Genomic DNA, 15,202 nt, shown 5'->3' on the forward strand with positions numbered 1-15,202 from the left:
AGAGGAGGGTTTGCTGCAGTTTGCCAGATCTAATTTACAAGACCTTACTAAGAATACGGTTCAGGCAGCTGTATATGACCCACGAGCTAAAAAGCAGAAGAGAGATATTGATGAGGATATAGACAAGCCCCCTAAGGTCAAATAGGTGCAGGGGAAGGAATTTTCTGATATGTTGGCACATATTTGCGAAATTCTTGGTTTTAAACCAAAAGCCCTGGTGGACAAGTGGCTTTATTCACAGTACAGTTCTTCTGTGGTGAATGATTTGCCTATGCATGATCTTATAAAAGACATCCTTGCAAAGGATGGAAAGATATTGATAAGCAAATCATTCCCCGTCTTTTGAGCAAGAGGTATCTCCTGGTTTGGTTTGAAGATCAGTTCCCACAAACAGCAAAAGTGAACTCCATTTTGTCTTCCATGGCATCTTGCTCCTCTCTGTCACATGAGGAGGTGACCCTTTTGGATCCAGTTGAGAAGAAGGATGAGGCAGCCCTGAAGAGGGCTTATGCAGCCTCTACTTTTGGTATACAGGCTAGTACGTATTTAGCCTATGCATCCCAGGTTCTCATTAAAGACTTTGAGAGATTGTATGAACACCTTCAGGAACAGGGGGATCCTACACATTTCCTGGCTCATATGGAAGTGTTGGCTTAGTTCCTTTCTGATGCCACTTTTGATACTTTGTGGACTTTTTCCGCCTCTTCAGGGGCAGCTGTGGCAGGTTGTAGGTCCCTGTGAGCTAAAACACGAGGAAGCCCACTCATGGAAGTGGTTCAGAAGCCATTGATCCATACATTGCTGTTTGAGGGTCCTAAGTCGTTTGGGGATGATTTGAATGCTATGGTGCAGCGATCAGCTGAAGTAAATAATATTTTAAAGCCTTTTCATTCAATCCAAAAAATAAGTCCTTTTTCATCAAATAGAATTTCAGGTGGGACTGTGCCTTCACATCTCTTTCCAGGCCAGGCTCATGGTCAGAGAGCTGCATTTGCAAATAAAACCCGACCCCAGAATCAACAGACACAGTGGGTCTGGTCAGAAAGGACTATCCCAGAGTTGGGGCTAGACTTCGGGTTTCCAAGAGCAGTGGCTCCAGCTGATTTCAGACCAGTGGGTTTTATCAATCATCAGCCAAGGTTTTCGGATCTCCTTAGTTGATCCTCCCCCGATGGGCTAGTTTTGGGAAGCCCAATTATCAAAAGGCATCGAAAAACGAGATGCTATGATGTCATGGGTTGAGAATCTCCTCACCAAGAAGGCAATCATCAGAGTGCCACATGCAGAGGACGGAGTTAGGTTCGACTCCATTCTTTTCTCTGCCCACATGCGAGATGGCTCCTCCCAGCCAATGGATTTAAAGGCTCTCAACAGATTGGTTAAAGTCGATCAGTTTGGATGAACACTTTGCAGTTCATCATTCCTCTCATCCAGAAGGGTGATTTTTTGGTAACTTTGGATTTAGAGGATGCTTATTTTCACATTCCCATCCATGCAGACAGCCAGCACTTTCTTTGATTTGCAGTGAACAATGTTAATTTTCAGTTCCAAGTGTTCCCATTTGGTCTGTCGACTGCTCCTCGAACCTTCACCAAAGAATTGTCTGTGGCTGTTTTGCAGCTTCATGGGTTCTCAGTTTTTCCATATCTTGAGGATTGTCTAATCTGTGCTTCCTCTCTTTCTAAGGCTCTGATGGACGTGGAGGCAGTAGTTGCTCTACAACAGCAGTTGGAAATCAGACTTAACCTTGGAAAATCACATCTGCCCCCTGTCCAACGGTTGCAGTTTATCAGAGTGATATTCGACACTCAGACAGGGAAAGTTTTCCTACCTTTCGCTCGGAGGGGGAGTCTGCAAAGACTCCTGATGCTTCTCTTGTCCCAGCAGTCTGCCCCAGGTAGGTTTTGGCTGAGGGTCCAGGAATTGATGTCTTCCACCACTGTGGGTGTTCCTTGTGCTTGTCTACATCTAAAACCTCTCATCATTCATCTCTTGTCCCACTGGGATCAATCCCTCACATATTTCAACTTCCCTGTTCCCCTTTTTCCTGATCTGAATCAGTACTTGGGTTGGTGGCCGCAAACTCCCAACTGGTAGAAGGGTGTCAGTTTTCATCTCCCTTCTCCATTCTGACTGACAACGTCTGCCAGTATGTGGGCTTGGGAAGCCACTCTGGGAACTTTGAAAGCATGGCTCAATGGTCCCAGAGGGACAGGGTTCGCTTCAAAAAATGGCGGGAATTGGTAGCAGTTTCGGAGGTATTTCATGTGTTTCAGACCCAGTTACTGGGGCAAATCTACTGATACGTATCGACAATAAGGTGGCTCATTGCTACTTGTATCGCAATGGAGGTAAGCGGAGCGCCACTCTGAATCATATAGCCTCCCTGATTTGTTAGTGGGGGTGACTCATCTCAGCAATGAGGGCCATTTACATCCAGGGTCAGATCAATTATCATGCTGACAGTTTGAGACGCAATCTACCCTCCTCTGTCCTTTCCGCTCTATCAAGGCCTATTTTCAGAGACATTTGCCTCCTGTTCGAGGACCTGTGGATTGACCTCTTTGCCTCTCCCCACAATGCCCTCCTTATGAGTTTCTGCTCAGAGGTGGTTTATCCTCAGGCTTGGGCAGTGGATGCTGTTTTGATTCCTTGGACCTCAGGTCTGCTGTATGTGTTCCCTACAAAGCCCCTCCTCCCAAGGGTGCTGCAGAATATTCCAGTGGAATTTTTTTGGGTGATCTTGAGTGCCCCATTTTGGCCTCATCACCATTGGGTCAGTCTGTTGCTTCAGTTTTCCTGGGACAACTTTGTCAGGTTGTCAATGATCCTGTCACCTCTTCTGTTTCCAGTTTTGTCGTTGTCCTGCCTCCGTCAACTGAAATTGATGGCTTGGCTCTTGAGTGCTTAGCCTTGGAGATGATGAGCTGCCCTTCCCTGTTGGCAGAGGATATTCAGAAGTCCTATAAAAATTCCACTCTTAAGTCTTATATTCAAAACTGGGTCTCCTTTGTGAAGTGGTGTGCGGCTGAGATAATGAATCTGGTTTCAGGGGATCCGGTTCAAATTCCTAAGTTTCTGATGGATGTTTTTGACATTTTAAAGGATTTCCCCCCTCTACTTTGACTGCTCAGTGGGCTGCTATTACAGTTTGTTGGTTGGCATGTTTGTTAACATTTTTCTGCTTTGGTGCTCAGTGTTCTCAGTACTTGTTCCTACCTGGAATTACCTACTGTTGTTCAGGGTCTCCAACTGGCCCTTTTGAACCTTTGCTTGAGGCTGAATTTATGTGGTCATCTGCCCAAACAGCTTTTTATCTCGCCATTACTTTGGCTCAGAGATTGGGTGAGTGGGGAGCTTTAAGGATGTCCCATCCAAGGCTACAAATTCTGCCTGATATAGGGATTCTGAGGTTAGATCCAGCCTTTGTTTCCAAGGTTTCTTCACATTTCCATTTGCAACAGAGATTATTCTTCCTGAATTTCCTGGTGAAGATATGGTCCCCTCCTCTTTGGATGTTCGAAGGGCTCTATAGGTCTTTTTGCAGTGCATTAGGGATTTTTTTTTCCTTTCTCCTGCTCTATTTGTCTCTTTTGGCAGGGTTACTAAAGAGAAAAAGGTTGCTTCCTCTACACTCAGAAGATAGGTGAGGCAGGTGGTTTGTCAATTCTATAAATCCTTGCTTCTGGATCCTCCTGTTCAGTTTCAGGGGCCTTATACCAAATCTGTTCTACTTCATGGGCTGAGGTTGCAGGGGTTTCCCTATGGGAAATCTGCAGGGCTGCCACCTGGCTGTCACATCACACTTTTATTAAGCACTATTGACTGGATACTTTGCATGCTTTGATGGATAATTTTGTTGTTGGTGTTGTGAAGGCAGCAATGTCATGAGTTTGATTTATTAAAATTGGGTTTCATACTATCTCAAGCTTATTTCTTGTTTTTGGGCTTCCGAGGTACTCATACTGTAATGACAGGGACGAGGAGGACCCATGAGGGGGAAATGTGCTGTTGCTATTTGGTAATCTTCATTACCCCAATTAAGGTCTTCATCATCCCAGTCTTGTCCCCTCCCTTCCCCCTCTGTTGTTGTTTCTGTACTTGTTACTAGCAGACATGGAGGTGGGTTGAAGGAGCCTTTATGCGGTTGAAATAAAAAAGTACTAGCATCTTAGGGTGCCTGTTGGGTGGCAGAACTGCCTCATAGTGTAATGGCTGGGATAAGGAGGACCTTAATCAGGGTAATGAAGATTACCGGTAAGTAACAACACATTCTGACATATTGATCTGAGGTCCTCAATTCTGGGTTCTCGCTGCCCATTGATATGACTCTCTGCTTTCACACCCTCTGGTTTGGCGTATTTCTGTCACCTGCAGGTATTACAAAAACATTTTGAAAGGTAATATCTACAACCACCTTGAAATGATACTCTATTTATATTTGTACCATTTAAGGCAGCCGTCAAGTTGCATGTAAACGTGTCTGGTGTGTCCACCTTGAATTGGTATTTGTTGTATCCTGATTTCATTCCAAGAGGGATGTCGCATTGCCTCTAATTGAAGCATGCACACACAAAGTGACCGCAACTTGGAGTTGTACAAGATTAAAAACTTGTCCTTTTAAGAACGGCATTAGCCTCGCTTTAATGTTGCTCTGCCGCAATTGAACAAGCACTGGTAAAGGAAATCAAAGAATAGCGATTTACCAAATCAAAAAACAAAAAAATGACAAAGCCAATTGTCCAGTCGAGACAATTTAGCTCTGCCAAGGCTTGCTATGTTTGTATCTTGTGTCTTTTGACTCCTAGATTACAAAAGTTGCCCTTTAAAAATATTAAGATGTAGTTGTATTGAAAAAAAAAAAAACAATATGCTCCCCCTTTCGGTATTTCTCAGAGTGAAAACTTGGAAAGGGACGTTATTGGTCAAGGAAAACCACAAACTACTTGAAACTCAGATGGGATTTTAAGGGATTTGACAGGCAAGAAATATTAAATGTAATTTAAGTTACTGGGCCCTTGACGCACCCTAGATAAATGGGCTACCTGTCATATATTATAGATGGCTCATTTCATTTAGAAAATCGTCACTGACCAGTTCAGCCTTTGCTATTGTGACCATAAAATAAATCTCACATATTCAGTCCTCATTCCAATTACAGAAACACCTGCAATTGAATAAATGTGCTAACGATATTATTTCTGGAGAAAGGGAATTGGGCACTTCTTCATGTTGAGATGAGGCATTACACATTAGCAGACCATTTAGAAATCAGGTGTGCAACAAATCACCAATAATGATGGTTGTCGATTTACACCTAACCTGCCATACCTATCTAACTACTATACCTGCCTACCATACTTCCCATGTCTAACTATTTTTCATACCTTCCTTACATAAGTTACCGTACCTACCTCCCATACCTGAACTACCATTACAAACATGCCTACCATACCTTCCTATCATTGCTATCACACTTACCTACCACATCCACCATAACCATACCATCTTACCTACCTAATTTGTCACGCCTACCTATCTGACCTACCATTCCTATATAAAATACCATTCTTCCCTTACATAATCTACAATATATGCCTACATACTCTACCTACCATGCCATTAAGAACTGAGTTGTACAAAGTGTTTATTTTAAATGAGCGACTTTTGTGACTTTCACGATTATTGACTTCACCTCGCCATTGGAAATGTCTGCTCGTCGTCCGGCTAAGGTTTACGTCCCAGCCCATTTTCTAAGAAAGCGTTTCTGCATGAGAGAATACCTCACTTAGCATATCGTTCCAGGAGATTTTACACTTTTGAGGGAAACTGCTGAAAACGAGTTAGCTATGGAATTTCGCTATCTTCTTATATTTTTAATACTTTTTAAGAAATACTAGATGGGTGTCAGAAAAAACGTTGTAACTTTTCACATCCCTGAATAAGAGAAGAAGGGAAAAAGAGACCATCTTCTTTCGCATGAGGTGTATGAAATATACATGAACTCTTTGTGTAGTGCACAAAGACACACCTCTCTATAGAAAATAATCTTGGTGCATTTACTCTTTGTGAAGAAACCGTGTCAGCAGCAGGACCACTTTTTATTGCGCATCCAGACATTTCAAAGATGTGTGTCTTCTGTAGACTGTTCAATGGTTCAAACATGCACGTTATGGGCCTAAAGTTTCCTAGAGTGTTTTTACACAATCAATGTGGTCTGAGGGAAACCAATATATATATTTTTAAAATTGCAACATAATCAGTCATGGGTGATAGTCAGTCTTTGAATGGAAGGTGTTATAACCATAGAACTAGGCAAAGCGTCTAATGTTGATCCTTCAATGTGTCTTCGAAACGTTAACTGCATTCATGGCCTGTCTAGCAGCAGGCACATTAGGGAAGGACAGCATGTGTGATTTACACACAACATAATATCTGCCACTTGTTCGCACCACTAGTGACACCAATACTCTTGTGATGATGGAGAATCGGGGTATAATTTATTGACAATTTAGCCCTGTAGAGGGCAAGGCCTGAAGACTGCATGCCCTGTTATGCTCCAAGTTTTCACTGGATTACACATATGTTCTGTCTCCATTGGTGCATGGGAGCACACTAACACAAGCCCTTAGCTGTTTTGAAGACCTCGTGCCATCAATCCTCCAAAGTACAGTAACAATCAAAAAGAGAGGAATTATTTAGGGTTAGGCCCCCTCAGCCACTGGTATTTTATATTGTGTTTTACATGACTTGTAATTGCTTGGATAGGCTGTCCATCAAGGCCATGCTATTCTGTGGATGGTTACATTATCCCATTTGTGTTCTCTTCAGGCTTTGGTGATGGGCATCAAGTAGTCCTTTTGATAAACTACAGATCAATGTGACCTACAGCATGTAATCGAGGGCCTTTGTGTCCTTTGATTCGTTGATCTTACTGGCACATGGGTTTATTTTTTAGGAAGTGCCTGCTCTTTGGAAAACGTAGCCTGTCATTAAGTTGAAGACATAATCCTATTCACTGATCAGCCTTACACATTAAATTGCTTTAAATTGCTGTATTGATTTCTTTGTTTTGACAAAGTTAAGAATTTGGCACCCCTAAACTTTCTTTAAGATGCAACAGAAATACTGGCCGTTCAACAAACGTATTGTCTAAAGTATCTCCTCTGTAATATGTTGCTGTGTGTCTCTTTTAAGTTGAAGCCTTACAATTTAAACTTCATCTCCTGGCTCCTTCTGACAAAACATTTCTCTGGGGGTGTAAATTAATCTACACACAGCTTTAGATTACACCACAAATACAGTACATACCACACAACATACAATCGACAGATCAGTGGTTATCTCTCCTTAGCAATTTTGGCATACCTAACCTACCATACTTAACCAACCATAGCTACCATATTTACCTACCATATTCAACTATCATATTTCATTATTCAACCTCATACATACTATGCCTAACTACCATATCCCCTACACCTAACCTACCATACTTACCCATCATACCTACCAACATCCCTAACCCACCATAAAGAACATACTTAACCTACCATACCAATCTACTGACCTTACATAACTACCAAACCTACCATCACCACCATACCTACCTATTATGCCTAACTACCATAAAACTATAAACACTTCCCATATGTACTTACAATATTCACCATACCTTACCTGCCTATCATACCTACCACCATACTTAAATTAACATACCTAACACACTATACCTACCTACCATGAGCAACCCATAAAACCTACATACCTAACCTCCCTACAATACCTACTGCACCTAACCTAACATGCCTATAATACTTACCTATTAACCATTCTTACCTCTCATGCCAACCATAACTACCATACCTACAAACCCTATGTATCCTTCTGTATCAACCAACAATACCTACCCATCATATAGTTCATACCTAACCTAACCATAATTTGCAAACCTAACCTACTACCCATAACGTATTATACCTATACACCATACCTTATTTACCTACACACCATACTTAATCTATCATACATACCCTACCACCCCCATCTACCGTAAGTCCGACCATACCTACCTGTCATGCCTAACCTATGCACCAACCATAACTATCAATGCCACTTACCTATCATAACTATTTACCTAGTTACAGTACTTTGTAGTACTTTTGCTCTGTAGAGGGCCTGATTAAGGAAAGATTGGTGTTTTTTGACCTGTGTGTAAACCTCTGGTTACACACAAGTCGGAATCATAAAATTGAAGGTATTTGACAATACCTTAACCTCTGTTAAAGTTTGGTAGGTCAAACCTGCCGAAATTTAACGGGTACTTACCGATTCATGTGGACTTTGATGTGCTAAACATGTGCATCGTATTCTCCAGAAACTTGCAAAAGGTGTTAGTTATCACAACCGATCAATAATGTACCCTCTGGTATCGTAATTTATCAGCCACCCGTACTCCTAATCAGTGCCTAAGAGTCGGAAAGTCAACTTCCTCTTTCACAGCTGAGCTGTCATGTTTGCATGTGTTTCCAGTGAAAGCCTCATAGCTCTCCTTTGCTTCCTTAGACCAGTTGTCCTATTTACCCTCTAGCTACAACTCTGCTAAAACTGTAGTGATTCTCTCTGGAGTTGTTTGCATTGTAAGACAAGAAGGGGTGCCCTTGTTGGAAACAGCTCAACATTTTTCATAACCACGAGTGGTTTGGAGAACAGATGCAAGGGAGGAGAAAACTCCTCATTAATTGCAGTTGTTTACATTTCACGCTGAAGTCAGTGACTCCCCCCTCCACTTCCAAGGATAATTAAAAAGGCCAGTCTGCGTCTGTCAGCCCACGAGCACTGTAAATATTATTTTACTTTGCGTAGCCATTTTACACCACGAGGAAAACAATGCATGAACATTCCCTGGTTTTACAGTTTTCGTTTTTAATGCGATTTCTCATTTTAATGTTTTCAGGGTACCGAAAAGTTGGCCTGACGAAAAAAGAGAATGTCACACACAGAAACTGGGCAATAGATGACTCTGAAGACTAGCAATAAAGTGTCATGCAAACATATTTACTTTAATGTAATTTAGTTTCTGAGATAAAGAACTAGGTATTCGCTTCTATACTTGTCAATAACTTCCGTAGTGCTGTTAAAATTCTCACAAGTGAAAGCAAAGGTGAATCACACCCTGACTTTAGCAGTCTAAGGGGCCGCTTTCAGAGCTGGGTGGGCTGCCTTGACCTAACCATGAGAACCCTCTGGCCCTATTCTACTCGAGGCCTCCTGCAGTGTCTGGGGGATAAAAACATTGTTGGCAGGACTGGCTTTGGTTTCCAGTCCGACCCCGTTTGATGGTCACACATGATTAGCTTCCCATGTGTGTTTCACTCATGTAGACCCACCTACGCAAATCTTCCAGAGTCCTCCACTGCCTTAAAACAATCAGATACTGGTTCCTACATCATGAATATGCGGCAGTTCTTCAACCCTCGCTGTGTGACAGTTACTTCCATCTGATCATTACTTCTACTGGCTAAAATTTCATATCTTAATCCATGTCCATTGTTCATGCCCAAAAGGAGAAAAGTGACAAGTCAAAATAATTGGCAGATGAAGTAATGGTCAGTCAGTTTAGGTGATGGTTAGGTTATGGTGAGATCAGAGTATGCTACTCGGGTGGCATCTTGGACCTTAGACATTCAAATTCTACATTGCGAGCCACCAACTCTAGTACTTAATAAGGGAATAGTAGAATTTTCAGAGCATGTCTTGAATGAAAGTGGTTGTGGACTAATGCCAATCAGCTACCATGCAAAAGATTCTGACCCCCTCCGTCATTTTTAGAAAACTTGGCACTGCCATTCTGTTAGTCACCTCTGAATGGAAAACTCTTATTGGTTCATGCTATTTTCCAAATCATGGTACTGCCATTCTGTCCTCTAGTGATGTAGTCACTGTTTAACTTCCCCAATAACATCTGACACCTTGGGGCTTGAAGGTATTGTGTGTGTATCAAATAGAAACTATCCCAGGTTTTTGCAGAATAACATGCAGATTTTTGTCTGCATGTGTCAGTTATTATCAGGCCTTGATCCCATGTAAAATTCCAGTACCTTTGACGTGCCAAACGTAATTGAAAGTAAATGTTATGTGACACTCTGGTGGTGCTGTGCACTGTGCCATATTTACAAGGTGGCGCTAAGCCACTTTTTATGGCTTACTCTGCCTTGTAAATATGGGCCCCACAATGCAGTTTTCTGCAGCATAGGGGCATGCAATGGGTGTTGTTGTGGGTGTTCCACCGCAACACCCATTACTTTTGACACTGCCTCGAATTTACAAGAAATTGTAAATCTGAGGCAGCGCAAAAAACTAACACCACCCGAGGGGTCTCGTTAGAGTAGCACAACAAGGAGAAATAATTGTATTTCCCCGAGTATTTTCCTTTTCTATGCTGTTCTACATTCTGCAGCATATGTAGAAAGAGCAAAAGGTCATGAACGATGGTTTATGTCCAGAAAGGTGTCCCTTCCTGCACATAAACAATCATTAAACAATAATGATTCTGCAGCACATGTAGAAGTGACAAATCACCATTGTAGATTGTTTTGATGCCGGAAGGGACACCTTCCTGTGCATAAACAATCATTCCCTTCAACGCAGACACCCTTGCACTAAGGTGCAAAAATACCTGTGTTCGTGCTAGGCAGCTAAATTTAGTGCCTGCGCTAGGGAAACACAGGGGTGCACTGTATTTTTGCAAATACGGCACATCCCTGCATTTCTAAAGTTCTGCGCTGTTCCACTTTCTAGTAAATATGCCCCTTGGAGTTTTGCAGACAATAGTAATAGATATCCTCCTGAGGAGTAGTTTTTAATCTCTTGGTAGATGTTCCCTTGATTTAGAAAATGTGTTTATGATGATTTCTAATTATTTTGTAAATGTGGACTTTTACTTCTCAGTGACTGTGCAGATTGAAGTTCTTGAAGGATTTTACAGTAGTATTTCTGGGATCTCCAGACTGCATAATTGTGATCCTGTGTTTTGATCTCTCACCGTCAGTTACTTTGAAGCTCTCCCTTGCTTTGGATAATCAGTCTAATTGAACCACTATTTAGTTTAAATGTAGTTTTGCATTTTACTCGCAGCTATTGTTTCAGTGACCTCTCATTTTTAGTCTATTGAGCTGAAAATGTATATTTCCAGTTTAGTATTTTAAAAATCTAAGTTCTGTGGTTCACAGCTACAGAAGATATCATAGTTCTTCTTGGCTTTTGCAGTTTTTGGCATTAAAAATTCCAACTCAATGTGAAATGTCTCTGTGTCAAGAGCTACTCATAACCCCTTTGTGCAGTGATTGTCTTCATAAGACAGAAAATAATTAAACAAGAATAATTAAAGCAGAGACATGCAATTTCAGGAGCACATTTGTGTATGGTGCTAAGTTTAGGGTGTGTCCCTTAATGTGGGTAGCCAATGTGACTAGCTGTTGAAGATGCGGGGTAACAAAGTAAGTAAGAACATAATGAGAAATATTAAGAGCTTTGCAACTTCCAGCTATTCAAATCTTCTACTTTAGTTATACTTTAGATGTGGCAGTGCATTTAATTCAATGATCGACTGTCCATTTTGGAAATGCAGAATGTGGTGACCTAAAAATCAGGAAAAAGTGTTCTGTTTATTGAGGTGTAAAGTTAATGTTGAGGTAAAGGTAATAAACAGAATTTGACGTGGTGGCAGTGGCAGTAATGTGGGTGCACTGGAATATTCTCTATCAGGCATTCATTGTATACTGTTTTGGAAGAAAGATAAATTAAAGGGTTGAGCTTATAAAATAGTGGTGAAAGTGACACAGTTACATATATCCTTATTGGAGCGGTTATCTGGTCCATCAGAATTAAGAGGCACATGGAAACATCCAACCTGTCTTGTTTCCCCTAGGGATTTCAGCTGTTAAAACAAATGGAAGTTCTAGGGAAGTCTGCAATAAGGAACTGGGACTTTCTCGGAGAATCGGTACTAAAAATTACAGATTCACTTGAGAATTTACATTGAAACCTCAGGCTTCCACTCAGAGTTAACCTGACACCTGGCAATGTCAAATACACTGCTGCGGCCTCAGTGAGTATGGGACCCACTACCCACAATGAGGGCTTTAGTGGAGGGCAGATCATTCTCTCTTTGGGCTGCCCTTCCCACGTGTAGATACCATTTTGAAGTTCAGTTATATAGTAATGTGTCACATCTGCAGACTTTAGGGTTAATATACAGATCAGTCGTGGAACTGAGTGGTTAGTTTGTAGTCAAGATCTGACCAATCAGTTTGTCAAGTGGGAGCATTCATGCACAGGATTGTTATTTCATAAAACTCAGTTTGGTATAATAAACATTTATTTACTGTGTCGTAAACTTCAATTATCCAAGTAAAAGAGGCGATGTCCAAGGCAGTAACTAAACTGCCCCAAGGAGGGATAAACGTAAAGCTTTTTTCCAACGAAAACAAAGGATTTTTGAAAGACAAGACCATGAACAAGTGTTAGTGATGGGCGTGCGGTGGGAGTGGTTAAAAGCCCAGATACATACCAACATGTGGGAAAAGCAGCGCTTGCGCGCCTCTATGTTCAACCTAATATCCGGGTCACCATTGTGGCCTCCTGAGTTCAGATATTCATGCTATGGGCTCCTGTCTATTAAAAACATGTGGAAACCCCAAAATAATGGGGAACATCTGTTTGAGGTGTGTAAGTGGTTTTGAAGTAACTGTAGAAGAACACTGTACCTGCAATGAACTGGTCAGAGATGTCACAAATGCTACCTCTTCTTCATTTTGCGGGGTTACACGAAACACCTTATCCCTGGGGATTTAACACAATAAAAAATCATATTATTTCATTGTAGAAATATCACTCCACTTTTCATAGATGCACTTGTGAATGTTGATTTTGCTTTAAAATTTGTATTACCCTCTCATTAATTTTTTTCAGGTCTGGCTTAGAGAAAGCTCTAGCTGACTCACCATCTCATGAGTTCCAATAACACAGAAAGACATACATGCATATGTACATATATACAGGCTTCTCTTCAGCACTCTTCAGCAACTAGTCTGTTCAAGTGGCAGTCACATTTTGCTTCCCCTACCAAAGCATGCAGTAGGGCACGTGGGTGTGTTCCAGTTCAACTATTGCCTATCTTACACTGTGAATGACAGCATTTTCCCTGACCACCTGTGTACAGCTGCCCGAAAAGGATTGTACTTCGCTACCAGGGCTGGTGTTTATGGCCTGCTGCACCAATTTTATATTTTTATATTCTTGCCGATTAAGTTTGCCTATTGCAAATGTTTTAAAAAAAAGTTAACACATTGAAAGTATTGCACGTTTGTCAAGGCTTATCTACTTTGCCAATACTTGTTTACTGTTCGTCTAACCTCTAAGGCTGCACATACCTCTGCATCAACTAACAACCACAAATGTCCCTAAAAACAGCAAATAGGAATATGATTGTAGTAATTCTTGAACAGGACGCTCTCCATCAAAACGGATCTACTGAGCCATTACCTCTCACAGGGTCATTGACAAGGCCTGGCTTTCTTTTGAGATACAATATCACGTGACTGAGACCAATGCAACGTCAGCTCATTACATAGCTTCTATCTGTCAGAGCAGTAATATGCAATGTGTTTTTGAAGTGTAAAAAATATAAGAAACAGGCCACAAATTAAACAAACAGACGTGTGTAGTACTAGGACATGTACACAGTCCTTACCTGTGGAAGTTGTCAGGTTTCGCAGACACAGCTGCAATACTCACAAGTAGGAATATGGCCCACATGTTGACCACTGAGGCTCTTTCTGTGCATCTTGCTTCTTAAATACCCCTGCCTGATGCTCGATTTCCCTAACTAAACAAATACCAGTTTACTATCAGCCTGACCCTGACTTTTTCCAAGCGAGACCGTACACACCTGCGAAAGCGAGTGGAAGTTCCCATGTTTTATTTCACCTTAACATAATCTGCAAAAGGCCTTGCACGTGTTAAGTCTCTATTCTCGAAAGATTTTGAAAATTATTGCAGTGGAAGCTCTGTGAGGGAGGGCAGGCTCCACAGGAAAGGGGATCGTTTTTTTAAAGCACTATGGAAAAGAACAGGGAAGCCTAACATTGTTTTCAACAGTAAAGTAGGGTTGAGGGTAACTCGCAAAATTTGCAGTAGCATATTTAGCCAATTTACTAACTACGTCCCTAATGCATTACGAGTAGCATTCACTACTTTCTCTTTTTTTAGGAAAGAATTATTCAAGAGGTATCTTAACTAAACAATGTTTAACTATGCAGGTTTGTTAGCTGATGAAATTGAGCCTGTCAAGTAATGCACAGCTATTTCATACAACAGTTCTGTGTCCAAATCAATTACTTCAGGAAATGTTTCATATCTTTAGACATCACCCTTATCAATTGAACTCTGGCTCATAGTGTTAGGGGTGTTGTTGGACCTGGCCCTTTTCGCAGGGTCATCCCCAAACGTTTTGCTTACTTTCTCCTATTTTTTTCTCTGACCAGTTTTAACTGGCTTTAGGACTCTGGGCACTTTACCACTGCTAACCAGTGCTAAAGTTCATATGCTCTCTGGGTGAATTGTATTGGTGATTGGTTTATCCATAATTGGCATATTTGATTTACTAGTAAGACTCTAGTAAAGTGCACTAGATGTGCCCAGGCATGTAAATCAAATGCTTCTAATGGGCCTGCAGCACTGCTTGTGCCAGCCACATGAGTAGCCCTGTAAACCTGGCTCAGACCTGCCACTGCAGTGTCTGTGTGTGCAGTTTTAAACTGCCAATTCGACCTGGCAAGACTACCCATTTGCCAGGCCCAAACCTTCCATTTTTATCATGTAAGGCACCCACTAAGGTAGATCCTATGTAGCCCCAAGGGCAGGGTGCAGTGTATGTTAAAGGTGTGACATGTACCTATGTGTTTTCCATGTCATAACAGTGAAATATTATCAAATTCAGTTTTCACTGTTGCAAGGCCTATCTGTCTCATAGGTTAACATGTGGGCTGTCTTTAAGTAACGTTTAAATGCAGTTTCCCCTTGGGAGCAGATGGAAATGTGGAGTTGGTCTCTGAACTCACAATTAAAAAATACATCTTTTGGTAAAGTGGGTTTCTAAACTGTTAGTTTGAAAATGCCACTTTTAGAAAGTGGGCATTTT

The 15,202-nt window shown here is 41.4% G+C and overlaps 1 protein-coding gene across 1 annotated transcript in view; it reads right to left on the reverse strand.

Annotated features, from left to right (window-relative positions):
• The window catches only part of LOC138265570 (carboxypeptidase B-like), a 62,308-nt gene extending 48,443 nt beyond the window's left edge, over window positions 1-13,865 (reverse strand). Inside the window, exons 1-2 of the mRNA XM_069213394.1 lie at window positions 13,754-13,865; window positions 12,768-12,843 (exon numbers count right to left, since the gene is read on the reverse strand). Coding sequence (XP_069069495.1) covers window positions 12,768-12,843; window positions 13,754-13,818 — 141 coding nt within the window. The 5' untranslated portion in view covers window positions 13,819-13,865. The remainder of the gene's footprint in view (window positions 1-12,767; window positions 12,844-13,753) is intronic.
• Window positions 13,866-15,202: the final 1,337 nt, after the last annotated feature.

The sequence above is a fragment of the Pleurodeles waltl genome, chromosome 11 (genome assembly GCF_031143425.1).
Source record: "Pleurodeles waltl isolate 20211129_DDA chromosome 11, aPleWal1.hap1.20221129, whole genome shotgun sequence".
Classification (NCBI taxonomy): domain Eukaryota; kingdom Metazoa; phylum Chordata; class Amphibia; order Caudata; family Salamandridae; genus Pleurodeles; species Pleurodeles waltl.